Genomic DNA, 24,843 nt, shown 5'->3' with positions numbered 1-24,843 from the left:
AAAAACAGAAGTCTAAATTGATTTTAGAATGATGCAAAAGGTATCTGCTCTCCGAGAGTTTCATTTAACAGGACTTGAAGGAAACAGCTGGAGAAGTACGAGAGAAAAGGAAAGGGGAGACAGACAGGAAAGGATTTGGAAAGGCTTCACAGGTGAGGTGGGCTGAGGGACACCCTGTCTGTTCGGTCTCTCGTAGAAGAAGAAGGGCATGTTTATGCAGACGGAATCTCTCTCACATGACTCCCTCTGGCTTCAGCACTCAACATCACTCCACGAGCCTCAGAATCAGGTAGTGTGACCACAGAATTGGCCCAGAGGCATGGCTTTCATGAGAGAGGGTTACAACAGTGAAGCACACGCCATGGAGAGAAATCAGAGACTCTTGGATTTGGCAGCAAGGTCGCTCCGACAAACACATTCCAGTCTGAGACGGACATGTGACCCGAATCGGGTTGCTCTCGTCCCAACAACAAACAGTTTCACCATCTATCAAGGCAGGTAACCGTGACACAGTTTGATTGTACAGGTTTGCGGTGGGGAAGCCAAATTCCAGGCTCTAGTACCTCTCCCTCCGCAAGATCACTCTTCAAACCATGATCCAATTTTTGCGAAGAACAAAGCGGTGGGCTTGCATCTTTTGTAGTAAAGCTTTTCCTATGAATGAGGCCAGACAAAGCGTTCAAATGGAGAAAGCATTTCAAAACAGCGTTGCGGGAGAGCTCTGTTAACGTATAAGATTTCTTTCTTCCGACGAAAATAACACTAGCTGTTTATAAAAAATATCAAATGTGAGAAACTCATTGGAATTCTTGTGAGAAGAATCATATAAAACACACCAACACACACAAAATAAGACTAAGCTAATTTAATCTAATTTACATTTAAATGAATCCTTTTTGTGGCCAATTATTCACATAATCTAGGAGTCTTACAACTCCACAGGAGGCCGAAATCCTTCATACTCAGTTGGTTCAAAGCCTCTAAATAAATTGGCAGCGAGAAACCAATAGCCGCTTCCATCGCATGGTCTGTGTTGTAATCCTAGTTTAGTCAACTCAATTGGAGTTGATGTGACAATTCTCCGAACATTTGTTTCTAATTTAAATCTGGTGTGTTTAATACATATCCTTAATGATGAAATTGGCAGAAATTGGTCTTTGGACTCACATTCTCATACATTCAATCAGCACCCATTCATTCCTAATCCACCCATGTCTATTCAACACCGCGATCCATTTCATGACTGCGTGGGGGGGAATGGGACGACACGCAGAGGAAGAAAGACGGCGTGAGACCAATGCATCGGACATAATCACCTGCAAGCAAAGTCTCTAATTCCCACCATCTGGACCGGCGGGGTCAGAGCCATGTCAGACCGCCCTGATGTCAAAAAGAGGGTCTCGTTTCAATTGTCCCGCCATTCCAGCACTCGTGACTTCTCCACAATAAACCATGTAGATTTCTGCTCATCAAACCTGCTGTTTACGTATTGAAAGACAAAAAAAGATCAGCAGTCTCAGTGAAGGACACTGACTCCCGGCCCATTCAGACGTCTGATTAGCATAGCACTCCTGCCGGATCAATAACCTCATTGACTCTTGTCTCCTCTATCAGGAATGATGGTAGACTCTCTTTTGTAACTCTATTCTTGGGGAAACCGTCCATTCTCCATGAACTCTTGCTCTATTTTTCAAACAGCCTCGATTTGTTTCCTTCTGTCTCGCTGTCTTTGAGAATGCGAGTAAATAAAGCTGTCTAGATGCCACTGAGAAAGATTAGCATGTAGCTTTTCGCTTTATCCGGTTCTGAATGCCTGGAGAACAAAGGTGCCACCATCATTGCCAGAGTTAACTTTGCAAATCACTTCAAGAGAAACATGTCCACCAAGAAAAGCACGTACTCAAGCTCCAATTTGCTCACAGCAAGCAAGCCCTTTCCCGAACTTAACAGAAATATGGAAAGTTGGACCACCAAAAAAAAAAAAAAAAAGAAAAATCCTTCTTTCTAATTTGGAGACAAAACTCTGAAGCGAAGAGAGTTTAAGAAGACCAGAACTATGAAGTGAACCACTGATGGCCTAAACTTTTTTTCCCCATTCATCATAAAACGACTTAAGTTAAAATATTCGATCAAAATGGGGGGATTGACCAGTGACCTGATCCCAGGAGCGGTTCTGAGGGTTAATGGGGGATAAAGATTAGGAGGAACTGGGCTTCGCTTCATCTCCGTCCCCAACCACCTTCCCTTTCCAATCCCAAATCAGCCACACAATGAGACCTGCCAATGGAGACAGAGCTCAGTTTCCTTTGATATCCTTCCGAGCTTTCGGCTCCGAGTGTCCAGAGAAAAGCTCCATGGAGGTTGCTCTCAACTCCGGGGAGTGGAAGAGCTCTCTCTGAGCCATTTTAGATGGAAATGACAGGCACTCTACTAGAACAAGAAATCAATTTTCAAAGCGAAGAACGCACTAGGCCGTCCATCCGAAGAGTGAGCAACGCCATCCCTCGTCTTTAAACTCGGGTGAGATACTGTATGCTTAATTGCTGTAGATTTTATAATGTGTGCATTGGCGGTGTGAAGTTGGGCGGCAATTATACTTTCTCTTTTTTTACGCACTGATCAGAGGACTTCTGTTCCAGAACAGATATGCTTTAAGAGTTCATCTTTGAAGATTTAAGTGGATACTCGTCAAATTAAAAACTAACATTTAAATCTCTTTAAGGTGGGGAGAGAGGAGCTGGGTTTTGCTTAGCCTTGTGATGCAGTGACTTCTGGGGATTTCAGCCCCTGCCGTAAGCCAAGCCTCCCAACCTCTTCAGCATATGCAAACTTTAATCAGCCCCGCACCTCAAAGGCAAAGTAATGGCTTGGAATAGCCTCGCTGATGGATGCTTCTCTACAGAGTTGAGTTTGGATGCTGGACTCTGCTGAGTTTAGCAATTCAGCAGCAAAGTGTGGGCTGTTATTGCTTGCTCAGTGTGATACTTTCTTAACTTGACATATTAATGCAAGAGTATTGACAGAATCCCATATCAACCCCATTTTTTTTCTTCTTTATGTTAAAGCAAAATATGCATTTTTTTTTCTCAATGATGATCTGTAGACTAATTATTAAAGGGGCATTTCGCTCAAAAAATAAAATCGTCATAATTTACTCACCCTCAAGTCGTCCCAAACTCTTTTCCATATAGTTAAAGTGAATGGGGATACATCATTAAATTTTCATGGAAGCAGTCAAATAAAATGTAACTTAATCGCTTAAAATCTTCTATTCTTTCAGCTCTCATTCGCACTTCTACAGTACATATTAAAACAAAGTTATTTTGATTAAACCTTACATGTTGCATTTAAACAGGTAATGACTAAAATGTTTGTTGCAAAAAGCTATCATACGATTTTCAATCATCTTGGAATATGGCACATATGACAACTTTTATAAATTTTTTTGGTCCTCAACAGCCCATATATTAGCTTTCATGAGTGGCAAGTACAATCTTTTTGTGTTACATGGAAAAAAGTAAGTCATATGGGTTTGGAACTGCATGAGGTTGAGTAAATGATTCATTAAAAGAAATCAAAATCAAACTTGATATTTTTTGTTAACCATCCCATTAGAGCAGAAAGTACAACTGCTAATATCAGGTCCATGAAAATTCAGTTACACTTTATTTTAAGGTGTCCTTGTCACAGTGTCATTATACATTTAATGACTGAGTAATAATAATGTACTTGTACTTACTATAGGGCTAGGGTTAGGTTTTGGTTTAAGGTTAGTTGTAATTGTAATTATGCCTAATTTATAGTCAATTCTACAGTAATTACATGTAACAAGGACTCGGTAAAATAAAGTGTTACCTAAATCTCTTGCTCAAATCATCAAACATGACCTAAACTCTGCATGACCTTGAATAGGTGCAAGTTTTTCCAATTTACCCTTCGCAACTGTAGCCGCTCGTCTGGCAATGTCTACATCGCTAATGACGACGACCACAACCTCCGTCACATAATCAGCAGATGGAGAGATTCTTTATGCGTATTTTCCACTTACTTGGTGACAAACCCATCATCAGAGCTTCAAGGGAGGGCCGGAGGGAGCCGGACAACACGCTTCAAACCTTTACCTGCTGTTTATACACCGCAATTGATTTATCTTCAACTTCCTTTAACATGAAACCCCACGACCGTCAAGAAACTAAGTGGACTCTCTCAACTATCATGATGCATCAAGAATCTTTAAGAGATCCCCGGACTCCTCATTATTAACGCTCCTCTCAGGATGTGGTTGATGGAATATATAATGGAAGTGATTTTTGAGAGGACATATCAATTATGGCTGAGACAGACAGACCGAACATGCAAATTAGCCCTTTAAAGATTGCTTTTACTCACCACTTTCGCCTTGGTTTTCAGAATACTCCTGCTGCGCTATGAGCAACGGCCATACCAAGTCTCATCCTGACCGAAACAGAATAGGAAACATGTAAACATACGTATAGGATGAATTTAAAATAAAAATATTAGCTTATTTGAATGCTATAAAAGGTGGCAAAACCACAAAAAAATGACAGTGTAAGCACGTTGTCAGTGATATTTAGGATAATGACAGTGTTTTTCATCTCCACAGCAAAATAATTACAACAAAGTCTGTCACGGTCCATCAATACGACAGGTCAATCAAATAACTGGATGTGGGCTCGTTTCACGTCAACGTGCCGCAGTCGCGTACGATCACGCACTCGTTTTTATCTCAGTTTCAAGGAGTGCGTCTGCCAAAAGATGAACGCGTTGACAGAAGTACAAGAGAAGCTGTGTTTTCCGATCTTACCCTGAGGGGAAACTTTCAGTTGATGTCCGTGTTTGTTTGGGAGAGGAGAGTCCAAGTATGAGAGAATCTGTCAAAAAACAACAAAAGAAAAGGTACATTTTTCAATTGTGAATTTTTCGAGAGCACTTCCGATCCCTTCATCTGCATTTCAGACTGACACGTATCACACTCAGAATAATAATATCAGAAATGAGGGGAAATGTTTTGCCCTCGAAACAGCTTGCCATGCCTGGCAGGTTAAAACTAACCGAGCATAAATCAAACTTTCCATTGAGGCTTCTGCCGCTTTTTTGCTGACACTTACAAATGTGTTCGACTAAATGAGCATGTGCAGCTCAGTTCACCTCATTAAAAAAACAAAAAACTGCAAGTTGTAACATATTTCTTTTTTTTTAAGGGTACAGTTCACATGTGAAGCTACAGTATGATACACACACACCCACACAAATCAGCCGAACGGCTTCAGATTCTCTCTGTCCCAAATTTCCGAAGACCCCTGTAGGCAACTAACAACTTCAGGATCCCGAGGAATGTGCTCCCTGAACTGTATGAAAAGAGGAGGGGGTTTGCTTAGGAGAGCATTTCTGCAAACACAAACCCGCCGCTACTTTAACCGCTTGTGTTTGAGGAGGTGTTACAAACTGAGATGGAGTGTTTGGAGGAAATAGCACAAACTGTCTATTAGCCCGAGTATTAAGATACACATCTTCTGCACTCAATTACATGTGCACGTATGTGGTGTTCGTAATCCTAGAAGTACGCTCGGTTAACAAGCACAAATAGTGTATGTTTAAGCTCACTAGCTCAGTCAACATTTGAATTAGGGATTTATTATCAAAATTAGATTTAAGACTGTGCTTTTTGCATGTGTAAATGTAGACAAACTTGAAAAGGCATATAAAAAGCTCTGAATAATCATCCTGAAAAAGCGTTAATGTCCCGTATATTTCAAACTTTTGGTTAATAACGCAATGTCTTTGGACTAGGGCAGCAAGATATAACGTTTTAGGATAGATATCATGATATGCGCATCAGTCACGTGTCAAGTATAGGGATCGCAGTTGATCCGTATGGATCAGGCACGACATTTCGAAATGCATGTGATTCTCAGATTAATTGCAAAGTTGAACCATTATAGAGCGAAAGCTTATCGTTTGCACATGTTTTAGCCTAGGTGCTGTCAGTCTTAACATTTAAGTGATTTTACTAGAGCCAGACCGATGTATCGGCAGTTATAAATGGCCGATAAATGAATATTTCAAAAATAAAATAAAAATGGACGAAACACGCTTTAATCAACTCTCCTTGGCCTGTTATATTGAAAATGTATGTTTTACAATTTGCAGTATGATGTTATCTATTGCTAAATTATGGCTCATCATAGACTAGCTAACCACAAAGCTAGCTAATGCCACTATCATCAGTTGGAAGACCGCTAACGTTAACATTAATGAGCTTGGAAACCACAATGAACTTTTTCTGCCTAAATAAAGTGTTTATTACAGTATTTATAACTAGCATATCTCTAGTTACAGTCCCTGCATTGTAAAATGTAAGTTATACTTGCGAGGAGTGAACATTTAGACATAGATAAAAAGTATCAAACGTATATTGTGCAGAAAAGTTAGCTTTTCTTTTACACGTGTGTGAAATCCAACAATATTTAATAAAAAAATATATATCGGCCGATATATCAGAATATCGGATTTTAAAACCCCAAAATATTTGTATCGTATCGGCCTTCAAAATCCTTTATCGGTCGGGCTCTAGATTTTACTCAATTCAAGTGATTTTACTCAACTCAATTCGGACACCGAGTTACATTCTCTTCCGCATCTGTTTGTGATTGAATGACACATACACGCAAAATGATATCAAAAATGTCTAGGTGAGTATCCTCAAAAACGCGTATGGCTTACGTGAACGCGAACAGTTGAGAAAGAAAACGGATGCATATCACTATATTGGATCCTTGCATTCGGTCTTAAAGTGACAGCAGCCTAATATTCCTGCTGCTCTCCATCTCATTAATGTTAATCAAACAACAAAATACACAGAGAAAATGCCTTTTGTAGCTTTATCAATGATTAATTCTATTTAAATTATAAAGTGAAGACTAAGCAGTGCTATTTTACATTTGATTATTCCATTTAATATCTTATTTTCCATGAAGATTTAATCCCCTAAAAAATCACCCGATCATTCTACAATGATTCATTCTTTCCAAGTAAAGCTATTTGGTGAAATTGTTTTCATATCCCAACATATTGCGGAAATACAAAATATCGCAATGGCAGTTTTTCCCAATATTGTGCAGCCTGATAAAACTCGCATTTAAATCGACTTACCGATGTTATTAGTTCGCATGACCTCATTGTGACAAGTTTCCACAATACCGGACCCGTTTCGATTCGAGATCTCTAAATACTTAGACACACACACACACACATTGCATTAGCGCAGGTCGTCCTAATGTCACCGTCTGATATTTACATGAAGCCTGGCGTTCGAGTCGAGATAAACTATTTCAAATCAAGGCCGAGAATACCTCTCCGGCCCCTCCGCTGGATGTGCGGATGAAAGAAGACATTATGCAAACAAGTCAGATTACAGTACACAATAAATTTTTACCTTTTCATGTAAATACCATTCCTGTGTTAGGAGGTGGAAGCCAACGCAATACATTTTGACTGAGGGCCGAACGGCCCTTATCAGCTCTAGTCAAGCAATTCAGGCCCCCTGAACAAAGATGAGTCTTCAAACTCCCTCCATTCATCAGTGGACGTGTAATTACCCCCGGTTCACAGTCTAGACGTTACCGCTTTCAGGGTATTTAAGATCCCCTTTGCAACACGCAGGATGCTTGCACCCGGCCCAACGTTAAATCTGCCGCAGATAAATTAGCAAAGAATGCGAGTTAAAAAAAAAGAAGCGCGGCCACAATGAAAAGAACTTTATCCTCCCCGCTGCTAAATGAGATTTCTTTGAAATGCAGATCAGTGGTGCTAGATTAGTGAATTTTAGCTGCTGTCAACATCATAACAAAATACAAATGCGATTGTTCGCCTGGGCCTTATCTCCTTGCTTCCATCTGCTTCTTCCCGTATTTACTCGGGTCGATTTACTATGCAGATCTAAATAAGACGCGCTCGCGGCACAATGGCTTCTTAAGCTTCTACATCAAGGTATTTGAGAGCGCCGTCACATGAAAAGCTGCCCCATCAAAGGCACATCCCTAATGAACTTCCCTATCACAGAGGGATGGCGCGGCTCTCCGGAGAGGCTCGTGGAGAGGCGCTAAATCACAGGAAGGATACCTCGGCGGCCCGCGGAGATTAACACACGACGGGGACCCTCAAACAGGAGGCCGTCCGAGCCCAAGCTAGGGCGGCTCGCGGTTCAACGGCAGATTAGCGGCCAAATTAAAACACCCAGGTAGGGGAAAAACAGCGTGCACTTGGAGGTAAGATGGACGTTTGTAACTAATACAAGCGGCGGCGTTCGCCACACCGATGACAGTAATCTTCAAAAGCAGAGGAATAACCTCTAATTTCACGCCATATTTGTTGCATCCTGCGTACACAGATGGGATTACAACTCAAATCCCACAACTTACTCACAAAAAGCACGGAGAGGGAGCATATATATGGGTGCAAAGAGACATTTCAGGTTAAAATCGTCATGCACCAGTGGTTTATGGAGGGGGGCTGGAGCAATTAGCCCCAGAGGCAGCGCACACACGAGACCGGCACATGTGGCTTGGAGTCGAGCTCTGACATCACGGCGTGATGAGAGGGCAATGGGAATACGGTGGTGGTGGGGGTTGAACGAGAGCGTGTGCCAGCCACGCGTGTGCCAGGTTCCAACTTCCGCTTCATACCAAGGGGGGGGGGGGGGGGGGGGGGGGTTAGGTCCTTTCGGAAAACATCCTCACACGGAAGAGGCATCCAACGGCCGCAAGTGTCTTTTGCTCATCTTTCCCTCCTCCCCTCGCTGTCTTCACCCTGCCAAGTGGGCTCGGTGCCAGTCGCATTTGCAACCACGAGGGACCGTTGCCTTTTTTTCTTGTTTAATGAAATGACAAAACAACAGATTTACATATGCAGAAACAGGTGTTGTAACAGGTTTGACTCCTCTTGACCTAAAACGTGTTGCGTGGGGGGAAAACGGGGGGGGGGAAACAGGGAGGGGAAAGTTTATTAGCAACAGCTGCCTGGAGGGTGTTTAGGCTCTGATGGGCATTCAAATCTACACCATCTGCCCTGCTGGTTGCCAGAAGTGACAATCTAAATTAAAAACCACTCATCAAAAATCATAAAAATAAACTATTGTATTGCTGTGGCCATATGCTGTAAGTGGCCCTATGAAAGACAAAAAGGGAATCACACGGTGTATATTAATTAACCCTCTGCGGTCTAAAAGACATTCCTGAGCACCAAAAACAATAGCTTGCTTTCCATCCACGAACACACACTAATACTCATATTTACACTTCACAAAGGATGCTTTCAATATTCATAGTGCTATTAAATTGGGCTACATATGATTGTTAGATACAATTAGCCTAGAGTATAATTGTAAAATCTCACGAAAACTACTGTGAAAGTACCATGGCATAGTGATGGGACCGGTATTTTGATGGTACAAAATAATTAAAATATTCGTAATTCACAAACAGGCAAAGTAATATCAATAATAATAATAAAATCTATTCCATCTGCATTAACCCTAATTAAAAAAAAGCTGTATCATACTTTGATATGTACTAGGCACTGCATGATTACCAGGTTTATCATGCGTAGGCCTATAGGCTAAGATTAAAAGTAATAATCCTTACAATAAATGTGGTGGTGACATGGTAAAGACGGTGATCCCATGATGTATTTACTGAATGATTACCATAATCATGTCCCATACATAGTGTAAATTTGTCAATATTAAATCAATATTAATAAAATGTTAATGGGTTTACATGCCACTTAAAGTTACCTGAAGAATACCATGGTATATGTCCACAAGCCAATATCACGGGTCCAATTGGGCTGTCAAACGATTAATCGCGATTAATTGCATCCAAAATAAAAGTTTGTATTTACATAATATATGTGGGTGCACTGTGTATAATTATTTTATATATAAATACACACACATGCTTGTATATATTTAAGAAATATTTTTATGTAAATACTGTATATAGATTTATATTATATATATAAATAATATTTTTTTCTTAAATATACATGCATGTGTGTGTATTTATATATACAAAATAATTATACACAGTGCACCCACATATATTATGTAAATACAAACTTTTATTTTGGATGTGATTAATCGCGATTAATCGTCCAAAAAAGCATAATTAATGTCCAAACGTTCACAAATTAAAACACAGCAGCAATCAGGCACTCCTTTAAAACAACAGAGAAACATGAAGGTCAAACTCAAACACGACAGCTCAGTAACTCAACAACAACATGAAGAGAAACTGAGAAAACAACAATTCGGGCCAAAGAGTCAATCTAAAAATATTCGCTCTGCCCTTGTCAAAGACAAAGGGAGCATTAATTTGCCCTGTTATTATTTAGAGAGGGCAGGAGGAACAAACCTGAGCCCGTCGTGACCCTGCCACAGTGTTGCAACTTGTTTTAGAGCGATGCCAGCAGAAGGCAGTACCATATGCCCACAGCCTCGGGCCCGATGCTCTTTCTGCAGCCTAATACGCCTGTCAGGAGACGTTACTGTCACAAATCCTCTGTTTTTCCATAACGTGTTTCAAATAAACAGATTTTTTTTTTCTCTTACTAACAGAATTGTCCTCAGAGATCCCAGTTAGAAGGTCAGAGTTTGATTCTACTGTAATGACAGCAACCCATGTATGGGTTATATACAAACAAACCAATTTTTTTTTTTTTTAAGTGACCAAATAATTTGTGGAAAAGCACTTATTTAATTAATGAAAGTAGGCTGAATTTCAGCAATGATGCTGTAAGCGTGACATTAATAGTATCACATAGACTAGCATTATGTCTACTTCCACACTCCCTCCTCAGACCACAGGCAAGTTTGGTCTGACCTTGCCGTTTACTACAAATGAAGCCCTCTTGCATCCACAACCACTGGGGTTTTAAGTCAACCGGAGACTAAAGCGCTCAGTAAATCATCAACAAGACCCTGTCATGCCTTCAAATTGACAAAAAAAACAGATATCAGCACTGATATTATCACCTTTGCGTACAAGTAATAATTTCAAGGGCATGTGTACTCTAAGATAAGATGCTTATGGGTGATTTTAATACCTCTCCATAAAGGTCATGTGATATCGTAGATGTGAAAGAGCGCCGTCACAGTCAAAAGACTAGAGTTAGGGATTATATGGCATGTTTAAGGGAAAGAAAAAATGCAATCGAAAGAGCGACGCAACCTCAAATGCAGACGAATCAGTTCCCTTTAGACATTTTTAACCCATAGAATAAGCATACACTGTATGTAATATTAAAAAAAAAGCATTTCTCATGACCGTGCCCGTGCTCTCAGCGCCTTAGTTACTGAATCACACCAACCGTCATTAGGATGATGTGGATAATTATGGCGCATAAGACCTCTTAAGCATGTAATACAGTCTTTTATCTGGAGAAGTCAATCTCTGCGAGGCTGACAGCTAGAAGCATATGATCACGGTAAACAAATACTTTCACGCGGCACCAAAGTGCCATTAAAGGCCAGAACTGTCAACACAAATTCCACTCTTGCGAGGGAAAGGAAAGGGAGGGAGGGGGGAGAAGAAAAAAAAAAAGAGTTGATCACCTCTGGTTGCCTTAACATGCATGGGGGTTGTCATGGAAACATTTCTGTGAAGTTAACATGGATACAAACAGAAGGCTTTCCAGCTTAATTGCCATTAGAGTTTTATGACCCTGTTTAGGGATGTGTATTAAAACACACATGGGGTAATACGTCGCTTATCACCGAAACGTAAAGGAAAAATAGGCTTTGACTTTCTAAACAGCAGAATATGTAGAATATACACTGTAAAAAAATATTTTTTAAACATAACTTAAACTATTGATATAGTTCAGATAACATAATATTTTGAGTTTCTGACCTCCTTCATTGTATTAACTCAATTTTCCATTTCAATGAACTTCAAATTTTAAGGCAGCCAGGTTTACTTGTTTTACAGTGTAGGAAGAGGGCAGGATGCAATATGAAATAACTAGTGATTTCAAACTAAATGGTTCCACCCACATTACAGTACGTATAAAGGCGTAACCTACGAAAAGTCAAATCATGCACAATGCCATCTTAACCCAGCCAGATCTTTTTATTTTACTCAATGCACATGCATTTTTCTTTTAACGCAAAGCAGTGCATGCACACACCCCAGCCGTAATCAGCCCGTGCCTACAAAAACATCAGGATAATTGCAATATCGGCCCCTCTTTCCTGTCTCAGGTCAGCCAGCCCCCCCTCCCTTTACATGTCGTACGTGAAACATCACGCTCACTGAAACAGTGCTAATTAAAATCACCTGGGAAGAACTGCGTGGGGCTAACAAAGGGCCGGGCTTCACATTACAGGAGCTGCCGAGGTGTGTGTGTGTGTGTGTGTGTGTGTTTGCTTGAAATTTTACTACTGCTATTACAGCCTTTTTGAAGCGACACAGCGTTGAGTGACGAAACACCATGATGCACACCTGCACTTCACCTGCACAGCTGCTGGAGCGAAACAGAGGAAAACTCTCAGAGTTAATCACAGCCATGATACGAGCTGTAATACTACACACCTTGTTAAAAAAAAAAAAAAGTCCCAGCACCCTTGAACCCACTGAAACTGCACTGGCAGTGGATGTGACTGTGTCTTAAGAGAGGAGTGCTGTCCATTAACACTCCAATACATCAGGCTTACTGTCCTGACACTCCAAAGCTGAAGAATTCACTCCGGATCATGGAAATGGAGCAAGCAGCCACGGTAAGATTAATGTTAACCTTGATGATGATTATAATAATGATAATAATATAAATTATAATAAATTACATTAGTAAATGTCACTTTTAGACAATCTAAAATGTTATATCTCATGGAAAATCACAAAGTTAAAACACAGACTAAAACTAAATAATCGTTTAGGCAACGTAATCAGTGTATTTATATATATATATAAAAAAAAACCTGATTTAATTTTTTTATAAAAACTATAAACCTATTAAACAGTCTTAATCACTTAAAATTATTATAAAAACAGTAAATGTAGTGATACGGGTGTAATAATAGATAATTTCTGCATATTTACATTTACTAAATGCATAAACTAAAATCATTCATTTGTAAACGGACAATTATGCTGCTGTTATTATTATTTTCAAATAAATAAACTAATGTAAGCTACGTTTACATTTCACTCAGGTTGTTTTAAAACTACAAACAGCAATAAACATAACGAAAGTTGATGAGCATTAAAGGGCGATAATGCCACAAAACTGTCACTGGATGTTTATTGATTATGAGGATAGAATCACAGTACTGACTTCTCACAAACTCTCTAACAACACAAACACTTTATAAAGCATCCGACAAGCACTAAACAACGCATCAAGTGAAGTCAAACTGAGAAGGTCAGTGTATGAAAGGCAAAAACGTGAAAACTCACCAAAATAAGTGAATGTATGTCCCTCGCGGATGCAAAGTTTCTCGTGTTTACAAGTCAGTGGTTTTAAAAAAGCGCTACAAACACGCACAGCACGCGCTGTTGATATTCCTCCGCTCGGAGCCGCGAGACGCTGCTTGTCTTCAGTCAGTGTGTGCTGCTGTTATTACCGACGCAACAGTATAAAAAACGCGCGAGTAACACCGACTCCTGTTTGAATGCGCTCGCGTGACGCGCAACGCGAAGCGGCAGCTTGTTTTTTTGTATCTCGATTCAATGCATCGCAATGTTTCGGCCGAGTTTTTTGAGGGGGGACTAGCTTATTAGAATGCGAGGGGGCACTTATGCGGACGTACATGTTGTTATTTTTTGGCGTACTGCGACCCCACGTGACACATGTCCACCTGCCGCGTAAACAATACAGTCATTAGAAGTTTGTTTTGTTTTTCGAGTCACTAATCACAAATCAGAAGAAACCATGATCAATAAAGAGATTAATATAGTGTGAGGAGTAGGAATATGAAGTGCTGTCATTTATTTTGTTTACTAATTTATTTAGGCTATATTATTGTTATTATTGTCACAATTTTGATTACGGTCCAGTTTTTACTTTTACCAAAATTTTAACTACTCGTAATTACTGCTTATTAATAATTAGTAATGCAGTTTTTATGTTTAGGTATTGGGTTTAAGGGAACATGGTCTTGCAGAATAAGTGCTAATAAACAGCCAATATCCTAATATGCATGGTAACTAGTTCATAGCAAGAATTGGATAATAATGTTACACTTATTAATATCAAAATGTGTTGTCCATATTCGTTTATGTTTGTGATTAAATAAAATTAATATTGTATTATGTATTGCACATAAATAAAAAAATAAGCAAACAAACAAAGTCTTCAAAAGTGTAATGTATGGAGATTAAGTCTATATAATTCTGAGCAATGAGCAGAACAAAAGAACAGAGCATTATTGTTTTTTGCTTATTTTATTAAACAATTTTTATATCATTGCACATGAAATTTATCTTAACAGTTCACACACCCCTGAACCTTGAGATGATCCATTGTAGATCGACAGCATCTGTTCGTTTTGATGAGATATTGTTTATTTGAGTGATGAACTGCTGGTTTTCAAATCATTTTTGCTTGTGACCATTTATATCCTTAAGATGAGAATGATGCACATATACTGTAATGTTACGTTCTGCATCACTTGTGTACTGTAACTGTGTGCCACTGCCTTGCAATATTCATATGAATAAAACTGGATAAAAAATAAAAGATTTTCAGATTAAAGATTAAAGATTGATAATATCAGAAATCTCTCTTTGTGAATTAATAATCTGTCTCTGTCTGAATTTAATATCTTCATTCTATATTTTGGTTGAAAACACTGGGTGTTTTAAAAAAGGGATCTTAGTACATATTAGATGGCTGGTGATATTTGCATAACATCAAAATAAGTTTGATCAAATGCATGTTTAAATAAGCAGGCGATACAGCAGATTTTGACCTGGTTTTATGAGTGCATTTTAACACTATAAAATCACAAATAACAAAAATCTGTCAGATGTCTGCAAAGGTGTTAAGGATTTTTTTGTTTGTTTTTTTCAATGATCAGAGAATTTTAGATCCCACATTCATGCCATTTAAAAAAAAAAAAAGTTTAATCAAGAAAATGCAGATATTTCATGGCTTTTATCACAAAGAAATCAAAAACACCAATGTATTTTCTATATCAAATTTTATAGAGGGGAATCATTTTCATAAAAACTCTACGATAGCACAAAACATAAGAGTTTGCTGCCACCTACTGGAATGCTTTGGAATCCACATTTGATTGCCAATGAAACGCGAGTGTGCACAGAACTTTGATTAGACACTGCCATCTAGTGGCCAATTGAGTTCATGCTCGAAAACACTGAATACAAATGGCCTGCAGCACATTTTTGGAATTCACAACACACAAGGATTTCATCATTGATTAAATAATTATAAAATCCCATAAATAAAATCCACCCAAAAAGTAAGCATGATTTTATAAAAAAAATAATAATGAAGCAACACACATACAAACAAGTGAACAAGTATATAAACAAGTATATATATATATATATATCATTCATGAATTGAATCATGACAACTTGCCCCCTGACATGTTATCATTATAATATCTGAACATAATTAAATAACAGTGCAGTTTTATTGATTTCACTTGTTTATCCAACATATATAAATAAAATTTCACACCCAAAATTCACAATGCTGGGTTGTTTTAACCCAATTTTGGGTAAAATATGGACAAACCCAGGCATTGGGTTACATTTTTAAATTACATTTTTAACCCAATGGCTGGCTTTGTCCATATTTGACCCAAAATTGTCTTAAAACAACCCAGCATTTTTTTGAGTGCGCCATTGCACCAAATATCAGTTTGTTTGGATGACAGAATTCACAAAAAAAAAAAAAAAAAAATGTCTCAACTATAATTTCTATGAGTTTTATCTACGTGTTTGATAGCATTTACCGAAGCTATCTCCAGGTTCAGCAGAGTTCAGCAGATGACATGGACACATCAAAGTGTGTCACGTCAACCAGACTCTAGTGACCAGGAAGACAAGCATAGTTCACAGCTATTTTTAAGCCTGGCAACCACACAATGTTCAGCTGCAACTTGATGCTGTGTGCCAAGTCACGTTGCGAGTGAGTCTTTCAGGCGGTTAGTGCTGTTACCCAGTCAGCATTACCCAGGCATGTCTGTGGAAGAGCTTGCACCCTCCACGGTCTCCTACAACATGGACATCTGCAGGGACTGGATGATGAAAAACAAAGAGGAAATCATCAAATTAGAGAAAACCGTGGAGCGGATTTCAGATGGAAGCTCTGCAGAGGAATCGGAGGAGGAACCCGAGCCCCCACCGGTAGCCGTACGAAGAAAGGTGTCGTTTGCGGATGCCTTTGGTCTAGACCTGGTTTCTGTGAAGGAATACGATAACCGGGATGTATCAAGGCCGGAGGTGGACGGTATAGAGGGTGATGAATACTACATCTCATGCCTCTTCACCCTCCCAGTCTTAAACGGGGACATGGAAGTGAGACTTCAGAAGCAGAAGCTGGAGCTGGAGCGCATCGAGCTTCTCCCTGGATCCACCACGATCCGGGGCATCGTCCGCGTTCTTAACCTCTGCTTCCACAAGGCCGTCTACATCCGCGTCACGCTGGACGGCTGGCAGAGCCACTCCGAGCTGCTGGCCGAGTACGTGCCCGGGTCTAGCGATGGAGAGACCGACTGCTTCTCTTTCCTGCTCGTGTTGACGCCTCCGTTCCAGGTCGAAGGGGTTCGGGTGGAGTTCTGTCTGCGCTACGAGAGCGACGTCGGAACTTTCTGGGACAACAATGGAGGGACGAACTACATCGTCTTCTGCCACCGAAGACGAAGGAGTGATCAGAGAGAAAAAGAGAAAGAAAGTGAAAGGGAGAAGTTAGTCGAGGAGAGTAACCAGAAAAGCATCAGGAGCTGCCTTAAAGCAATCAGGTAGGAAACACTGTCATCACTTTTACTCATCCGTACAGTCAGGATTTGAACACAGAGCTTATTGGAAGTATTAAACTTTGGTGTGAGACTCACCCCGGACATGAATGACAGCTAAAATCATGCAGATTACTGACGAGTTCAAGAGACTATTATATGGATGTAGATGGTGAAACTATCCAAGAAAAAAAAACCCAGACGTATTACTCTGGTTGTCCAATCAAGCGCAGAACTTTGTTTTGACTGGAGATGGTATGTTTAAACACATGGCTGGGGTGTGTAATTGAAAACCTGCCGTATATTTACAGTAAAAAGATCTACATAGAGACGACACCCGCAGAGGCGAGCGGGGGGATCTCAGGTGGGTTTCTTATGTGGAAATCTGGAAATAGGGTTCTTTGATTCTTCATGAGACTGAGTTTGAGTTTGTTTTCTTTTCCAGAGCAAGACAGACCCAAAACGGAGGAGGAAGCAGGAATCACTCCCTACAAATCCATTAAGGACTGCTGCAAAACCCTGGTATTGTCAATGAGTGTCCTGTCAAGGTTTAGAGACAAAGAAGTGCATTTAGTGAAGTGAAGTGAAGAGAGAAGAAGAGAAGTGAAGTGAAGAGAGAAGAAGAGAAGTGAAGTAATGTGAAGTGAAGAGAAGTGAAGTAAGGTGAAGTGAACAGAAGTGAAGTGAAGTAAGGTGAAGTGAAAGTGAAGTGAAGAGAGAGAAGTGAAGTGACGTGAAGTGAAGAAGAGTGAAGTTAGGTGAAGTGAAGAAAAGAGAAGAGAAGTAAGGTGAAGTGAAGTGAAGAGAAGAGAAGACAAGACAAGAGAAGAGAAAAGAGAAGTGAAGAGAAAAGAAGAGAAGTGAAGTGAAGTGAAGAGAAGAGAAAAGAGAAGTGAAGAGAAAAGAAGAGAAGTGAAGTGAAGTGAAGAGAAGAGAAAAGAGAAGTGAAGAGAAAAGAAGAGAAGTGAAGTGAAGTAAGGTGAAGAGAAGTGAAGAGAAGTGAAGTGTAGTGAAAAGAAGAGAAGTGAAGTAAGGTGAAGAGAAGTGAAGAGAATTGAAGTGAAGTAAGGTGAAGAGAATTGAAGAGAATTGAAGTGAAGTGAAGTGAAGTGAAGTGAAGAGAAGTGAAGTAAGGTGAAGAGAATTGAAGAGGAGTGAAGTGAAGAGAAGTAAAGTGTAGTGAAAAGAAGAGAAGTGAAGTAAGGTGAAGAGAAGTGAAGAGAATTGAAGTGAAGTGAAGAGAAGAGAAGTGAAGTGAAGTGAAGTGAAGAGAAGTGAAGTGTAGTGAAAAGAAGAGAAGTGAAGTGAAGAGAAGTGAAGTGAAGTGAAGTGAAGTGAAGTGAAGTGAAGTGAAGTGTAGTGAAAAGAAGAGAAGTGAAGTGAAGTGAAGTGAAGTGAAGTGTAGTGAAAAGAAGAGAAGTGAAGTGAAGTGTAGTGAAAAGAAGAGAAGTGAAGTGAAGAGAATTGAAGTGAAGTGAAGTAAGGTGAAGAGAAGTGAAGAGAATTGAAGAGAAGAGAAGAGAAGAGAAGAGAAGAGAAGAGAAGTGAAGTGAAGTGAAGTGAAGAGAAGTGAAGTGTAGTGAAAAGAAGAGAAGTGAAGTGAAGAGAAGTGAAGTGAAGTGAAGTGAAGTGAAGTGAAGTGAAGTGAAGTGAAGTGTAGTGAAAAGAAGAGAAGTGAAGTGAAGTGAAGTGAAGTGAAGTGTAGTGAAAAGAAGAGAAGTGAAGTGAAGTGTAGTGAAAAGAAGAGAAGTGAAGTGAAGAGAATTGAAGTGAAGTGAAGTAAGGTGAAGAGAAGTGAAGAGAATTGAAGAGAAGAGAAGAGAAGAGAAGTGAAGTGAAGTGAAGTGAAGAGAAGTGAAGTGTAGTGAAAAGAAGAGAAGTGAAGTGAAGTGAAGTGAAGTGAAGTGAAGTGAAGTAAGGTGAAGAGAAGTGAAGTAAGGTGAAGAGAAGTGAAGTGAAGTAAGGTGAAGTGAAGTGAAGTAAGGTGAAGAGAAGTGAAGTGAAGTAAGGTGAAGAGAAGTGAAGAGAATTGAAGAGAAGTGAAGTGAAGTGAAGTGAAGTGAAGAGAAGTGAAGTGTAGTGAAAAGAAGAGAAGTGAAGTGAAGTGAAGTGAAGAGAAGTGAAGTGAAGTAAGGTGAAGAGAAGTGAAGTGAATTAAGGTGAAGAGAAGTGAAGTGAAGTGAAGAGAAGTGAAGTGAATTAAGGTGAAGAGAAGTGAAGTGAATTAAGGTGAAGAGAAGTGAAGTGAAGTGAAGAGAAGTGAAGTGAAGTAAGGTGAAGAGAAGTGAAGTGAATTAAGGTGAAGAGAAGTGAATTAAGGTGAAGAGAAGTGAAGTGAATTAAGGTGAAGAGAAGTGAAGTGAAGTAAGGTGAAGAGAATTGAAGAGAATTGAAGAGAAGTGAAGTAAAGTGGGGGGGGGGGGGGAGTACACCAATTTGTGAACTACAAATTATTAGTCAGGATAAATTTAAATAAATGAACACCATTTTGCAAGAAATTAAATTCCTCTCATTACAAACAAGACATGATAAAGTAATGATAAACATTTTCTCCACGTTGTCTGTTTTTTTGACAGGCGGATCGTCGCAGGAAACGTCAAGCTGCTCGTTTGGCACACGTGCAAGACTACTTCGCTCAGAAAGCAATAGAAACCCAGAATAGATGTAATTCCAACACAAATGAAAGAAGGCTTGGTATGCCCAGTAGAACTGACCTGCCGGTTCTCCACAGCCGACAAGGACACGGTATGGACACGCCACCTATACTAACGTACCACCAGATCCCTTTACTTTCTCTGGATTGGGGCAGCACAACAACGACAACAACAACCCCTCCCGATGCCTACAGTCAAACAAGCTGGCAAGTTGAAGATCACCTCGCAAAATCCACTTTTCTTAACAGCACTGACACAACACACACTCATATACAGGAACAAACATGTGCTCCAGAGACACTTTGCCAATCAGAAGATGTAGATTCAAGGGACAAAGTCGTAATTTCATTGGAGGACAAGGGATCTGAGAAAGGCAACAACCATGGATCTGGTGACATGACAGCAATGGAAATTGTAAGATGTGATCCGACAGAGCAATCAGAAGGTCCTTCTGGAGATCAGGTTTTGGGTTTCCAGCCAAGGCTCATTAGAGTAGCATGTTCTGCTCTGGGATCGGAGCCAGAGAGGGCGGGAAGAGAGTTTGAGGCATCTCGTGACCGCCAAACCTCACATCACGAGCACACAAGGGGATCTTTGAGTCAGGACACGACCAAGGCCAGCTCGGGGGACGAAACTCGAACCGCACATGACACCGAGACTCAGAATTCAGAAGCCGGAGATGGAATCTCACCTGAAGAATTCACAGGCAGCTTCGACACCTCAAAGGTTAAAGAAAACACACACAGAGCGGTCAAAGACACCCTGACATTTACGCCTATCGGGGACGTGTCGCTCACAAATAGACAGGCCGAGAGATCTTCTTCAGAAAGGAAAGATATAAATAAAGATGATAGCGAAGAGCAGGTGGAAATCAGAGAGTTTTATAGAGGAGTACATGAAGAGGAGACGGAAAGCAGCGCAAAAGGACGAGATGAAACAACCACGGATCACAGCGCAGAAATACAGAGCGTTAATGAGAGCGATTTATGCATGTCGAACGAGAATCTAGAGCTACTGAAAATCGAAGAGCGAAGGTTTGAGGCAAACGAAGGACTTGAGACGACTGCTGAAGAAGGGGAAAGCGCTGGGAAACGTTCAGAAAGCAAACGAGAGCTTGTGGAGGAGAAAGAGTTTGAGTTACTCGAGGCGAACTATCCAGCAGTTAGCACTGACCCGTCCAAACACACAACATCGGCAAATAAAGGTGAGGTTACTTCTCCAGATGAGGACTTTGAGCTTGGAAAGACTCTCAGAAACTTTCAAGAACCCCAGCGACCCAAACGAGAGGGTGAACACCGCACGCCGTTACCCAGCATGCACCTGTCCTGGGTGGACGGCAGCAGTGGGATGTTGTCATGGTGGAGGGAGTTCTGCTCCATAGGTCACATGACCAAGGCTCTTGTGTATGCTATTCTGTTTGTGATCTTCATAACGGCGTATCTGTACGACCTGCCGACCTGGCTTGGACTGTCGGTTTTCTCTGTGCTGGTTGTGCAGCCAGGGCATGAAACAGCGTCTGGATGGGGCTGTTGATCAGGCAAGGAAGTTCTTGTCAAATGATGTGTGTTTCTTAAACGAGAAGTGACGTGAAGTGATGCTACGGGCCAAGCTTTGTTTTTCATATCCTTAAAAAGTCCTTAAAAGAAGGAGCAGTTCACTTAAAAAAAAAAAACGTTTGCTGATAATTTACTCACCCCCATGTCATCCAAGATGTTCATGTCTTTCTTTCTTCAGTCAAAAAGAAATTAAGGTTTTTGATGAAAACATTCCAGCATTTTTCTCCTTCAAAGCGAACCAAGCGGTTCAAGGTCTAAAAGACAGTTTCAGTGCAAACTGCAAACTGTTCAAAGGGCTTTAAATGATTCCAGACTATGAATAAGGGTCTTATCAAGCGAAACGATCGCTCATTTAAAAAAAAATAAAACAAAGTTTAAGTTTTATAAGCTCAAATGGTCACCTTGCTCTGTTCTGTGATGCACGTTTATCAAAATGAATGAATCTTTTTTCTTGTCATTTTGGTTCATTCAACGAACGAAATGAGTTGACTCTGGAAAAGATTCGTTCATTTTGATGAACGAGTTCGAACAGGAGAACATCACAGAACAGAGCAAGGCGAGCATTTGTGCTTATAAAACTTAAACTTTTTTATTTATTTATTAAATAAGTGACCTTTTTGCTTGATAAGACCCTTATTCATCATCTGGAATCGTTTAAAGTCCTTTGAACAGTTTGTAGTTTGCACTGAAAGTGTCTTTTGGACCGTTTGGATGCCATTGAAGTCCATTATATGAAGAAAAATCCTGGAATGTTTTCATCAAAAACCTTAATTTCTTTTCGACTGAAGAAAGAAAGACAAGGACATCTTGGATGACATGGGGGTGAGTAAATTATCAGCAAACGTTTTTTTTTTTTTTTTTCAAGTGAACTACTCCTTTAAGCTACTTGACAAGAAACAGCACACGGAGATATGAGGACTTGTTTTGATTTCCATATGTTGTATCTTGTGTAAGTGTAAAAAAGATAAGACAACAACAACAAAAAAACACTCATTTAATGTCTCATAATGCCTCATGTTGCTTCTCAGATTGATCTTGTTTCAAGGATTTTAGATTTTTCAGAATTAAAATTACATAACAATAATAATTACACATTCATTTAAATTGCACTAAATATTTTTGTAAAAACAAAAAAACGTATTCCAAAATTAATTTAAAATACGGTTATTTCAAGTACAAAAACATTTACTGACCTATATCGCTTGAGACTTACTGATTTAAATATTACAATTAAACTTTATTTGGAGTACTTCTTTTTTGCACAATCACATTTGTATATATTAGGCCTTTTAATAAGGATAATATGATCTCTGTATAATATCACTCTTTAAATGCGAGATATTTAAAGTGTACCAGATACACTAGCAATAGTTCCACTTTTGCTATAATCAATTGTACTTAAGTATATCTTTAGTTGGACCTCAGCACTATTTCTGAACAACTAAAGTACAAAATTAGTTGTTCCAATCAGGAAAACTTAATGTATATCAATTTAGTATACCAGCAGTACAATTACAGGGTATTTATAATAAGTACATACATTATATGTATTTGTATTATACTTAGCATAAAACACATGTATTTAAAATACATTTATTTTTCACTAGGGTAAGCAGAGTTTATAATTGTACACAAAATGTTAACAATTTCAAGTGTCTGGATCATGAGGAACATATACTTAGTTTTGCGTATCCAAAATTGTGACTGGTACTGTACCTTTATGAAATGTTTCACTGGGGTTATACAAAGGCGTATCAAATGCACTATATAGCCCGTGAGGACATAGAGGGCATTTCATGTCTCTTTAGGGATGTGTGTGACAGACGTGACATTTCCTACAAATCCCACAATGTCTCTGTTCCCATCAGACAGGAGAGAGTATGAGACAGAGACTAAAAAAGGGACATGGTTTCTAGACCCTCTGATCTGTGAACATAGCTAATTCATACACACCAGTTAAAGGCATACTTTATGGATAAGTGATTTACACACCCTTATGTCAGAACACAAAATTAGTTTCCGATGCAATTACAATGAATGGATACTCAATCTTTAAAACACCAGTATCATAAAAGTAGTTCATATGTGAAAAAGGCAAAATCTAATTACATACACGCATGGTGTGTTGGGTCAAAAGACATGATTTTTAAGCCTTGTTGTTGAAGTGGATTATGGGTGCTTAGTCAGTAAGATGCATGACTGTGAGCTGAGATGTGACACAAAACGGTGCAACCTTTTATTTAATATCCCAATGTGTGTGTGTGTGTGTGTGTGTGTGTGTGGTCATATGATCGAGTTATTATGACTCTGACCTTTCAGCGTCTGGCTGCTCACCTCACATTCACTGGAGCCGTTCATCTGTACAGAAAGAGCACACATTCATAGTTTTACTGTTATTAATATCTCTATTCACAACAATATTTACACTATGTAGCCATTCTAAGAAACATTAAAATTCCCAAACGTAGGAAGCCAAGTATTATCTTTTTATTTATTCACACATTAGTGACAAAGGTTGAAAATATTACACTGGAATATTCATTTTATGAAAGTTTACACTGCTAAAAAAAAATATCAGCATAACTATCCACATTGGACCATTCTGGTTAGAACAGAAAATTATATTGTATTACATCCAAGGAAGTTTAAAGTTCATCTAAACCCCTCATATGTGTATTTTAGACTTGTCTGCTAATAATATCTTCTATGTAATTTCACGTAGGCCTATTTGAATGGCATACAGTGTGTGCAGATGATCCAGGTGGTATTTTGTGTTGATGTTCAGGAGAAATGCTGAAAAATGAAAGCAAATGAAAAATACTGAGGTCAAATTCAAATAAAAACACTTTCATAAAAACAACTCAATGATAAAAATAATAGGCATTGTTGAAAGCAAATATTCCAGGGCACTTACAATATCTCATAGCAAACCAATTTGCACCATCTGGCATTTGTGACTCTATTATGCAAGTATGGCTGATAAATAAATAAATAAAAAATAAATAATCGAAGTGACTCAGGAGAAACATGATATTCCCAAACCCGCTCACAGATGAGAGACACAACGGCCAAGAGCTAAAATGTCACAACGATCACATGAGGGATTTCTTTGCAGGCGTGAATACTTCAGATTTTTCATGCTTGCTTGCTTTGTATTTAATTATGTGCTGCATGTTGGCACCCTTTCTTTCTTTTTGCTGATCAGTCTAAACATTTCTGGGTTTCAAAAAACCACATACAGTATACTGCCAGATTTAGCATCAAAATTAGTTAAATGTAATTGTAAAATAATCAATTCATTGTAAAAATTTGTTTTTTTTATTTGTATCTTATCATTTTTATTCATTTATATACCAGTTTTAGTTTTTGTATAGGCTAGTATTTTTGTTTTGTTTTGGAATGGAATATAATGGAGCGCCACTAGATGGAGCCACAACAGCAATTTTCCTCAAACAGGAATAAAGCAGTCTGGAGGGAGCGTACTGACAGATTGTGCTGGGTCAAACACTCAAACAGCAATAGAAGCCAATGAAATATGTATAGCTGCCATGTAGAAAATTGTAATACACACAAATATTGATTGAATATGTTTGTTTTGGGGACTGAAGGGCTAGCATTAGCTCCCAGC

The 24,843-nt window shown here is 39.3% G+C and overlaps 2 protein-coding genes across 5 annotated transcripts in view; one reads left to right on the top strand and one right to left on the bottom strand.

The window, feature by feature from the left end:
- Positions 1-13,731, bottom strand: part of foxp2 (forkhead box P2) — a 105,117-nt gene extending 91,386 nt beyond the window's left edge. The window contains exons 1-3 of one of the 4 annotated variants that reach the window (XM_089127132.1): positions 13,476-13,731; positions 4,826-4,892; positions 4,390-4,455 (exon numbers count right to left, since the gene is read on the bottom strand). The gene's annotated coding sequence lies outside the window, so the exon portion shown is untranslated. The remainder of the gene's footprint in view (positions 1-4,389; positions 4,456-4,825; positions 4,893-13,475) is intronic. The other 3 variants (XM_039667923.2, XM_089127136.1, XM_039667926.2) reach the window with 3 other exon arrangements.
- A 1,989-nt stretch (positions 13,732-15,720) lies between these two features.
- On the top strand, positions 15,721-21,325 carry ppp1r3aa (protein phosphatase 1, regulatory subunit 3Aa). The gene is made up of 4 exons (XM_039667883.2): positions 15,721-17,011; positions 17,317-17,369; positions 17,451-17,527; positions 19,582-21,325. Exons 1-4 carry the CDS (start codon positions 16,230-16,232, stop codon positions 21,190-21,192), a joined length of 2,523 nt encoding a protein of 840 aa, XP_039523817.2. The 5' UTR covers positions 15,721-16,229; the 3' UTR covers positions 21,193-21,325.
- The last annotated feature ends 3,518 nt before the right edge of the window (positions 21,326-24,843 follow it).

The sequence above is a fragment of the Pimephales promelas genome, chromosome 24 (genome assembly GCF_988280905.1).
Source record: "Pimephales promelas chromosome 24, fPimPro1.hap1.1, whole genome shotgun sequence".
Lineage (NCBI taxonomy): Eukaryota > Metazoa > Chordata > Actinopteri > Cypriniformes > Leuciscidae > Pimephales > Pimephales promelas.
This window is presented reverse-complemented; position numbering and strand designations above follow the sequence as displayed.

Excerpts from the sequence above, each read along its gene's own strand:
- ppp1r3aa (XM_039667883.2), top strand. The coding sequence starts at position 16,230 with ATGTCTGTGGAAGAGCTTGCACCCTCCACGGTCTCCTACAACATGGAC. Across the intron at positions 17,012-17,316 it reads AGCTGCCTTAAAGCAATCAG|TAAAAAGATCTACATAGAGA; the intron begins GTAGGAAACACT and ends GTATATTTACAG. Across the intron at positions 17,370-17,450 it reads GGCGAGCGGGGGGATCTCAG|AGCAAGACAGACCCAAAACG; the intron begins GTGGGTTTCTTA and ends TTTCTTTTCCAG.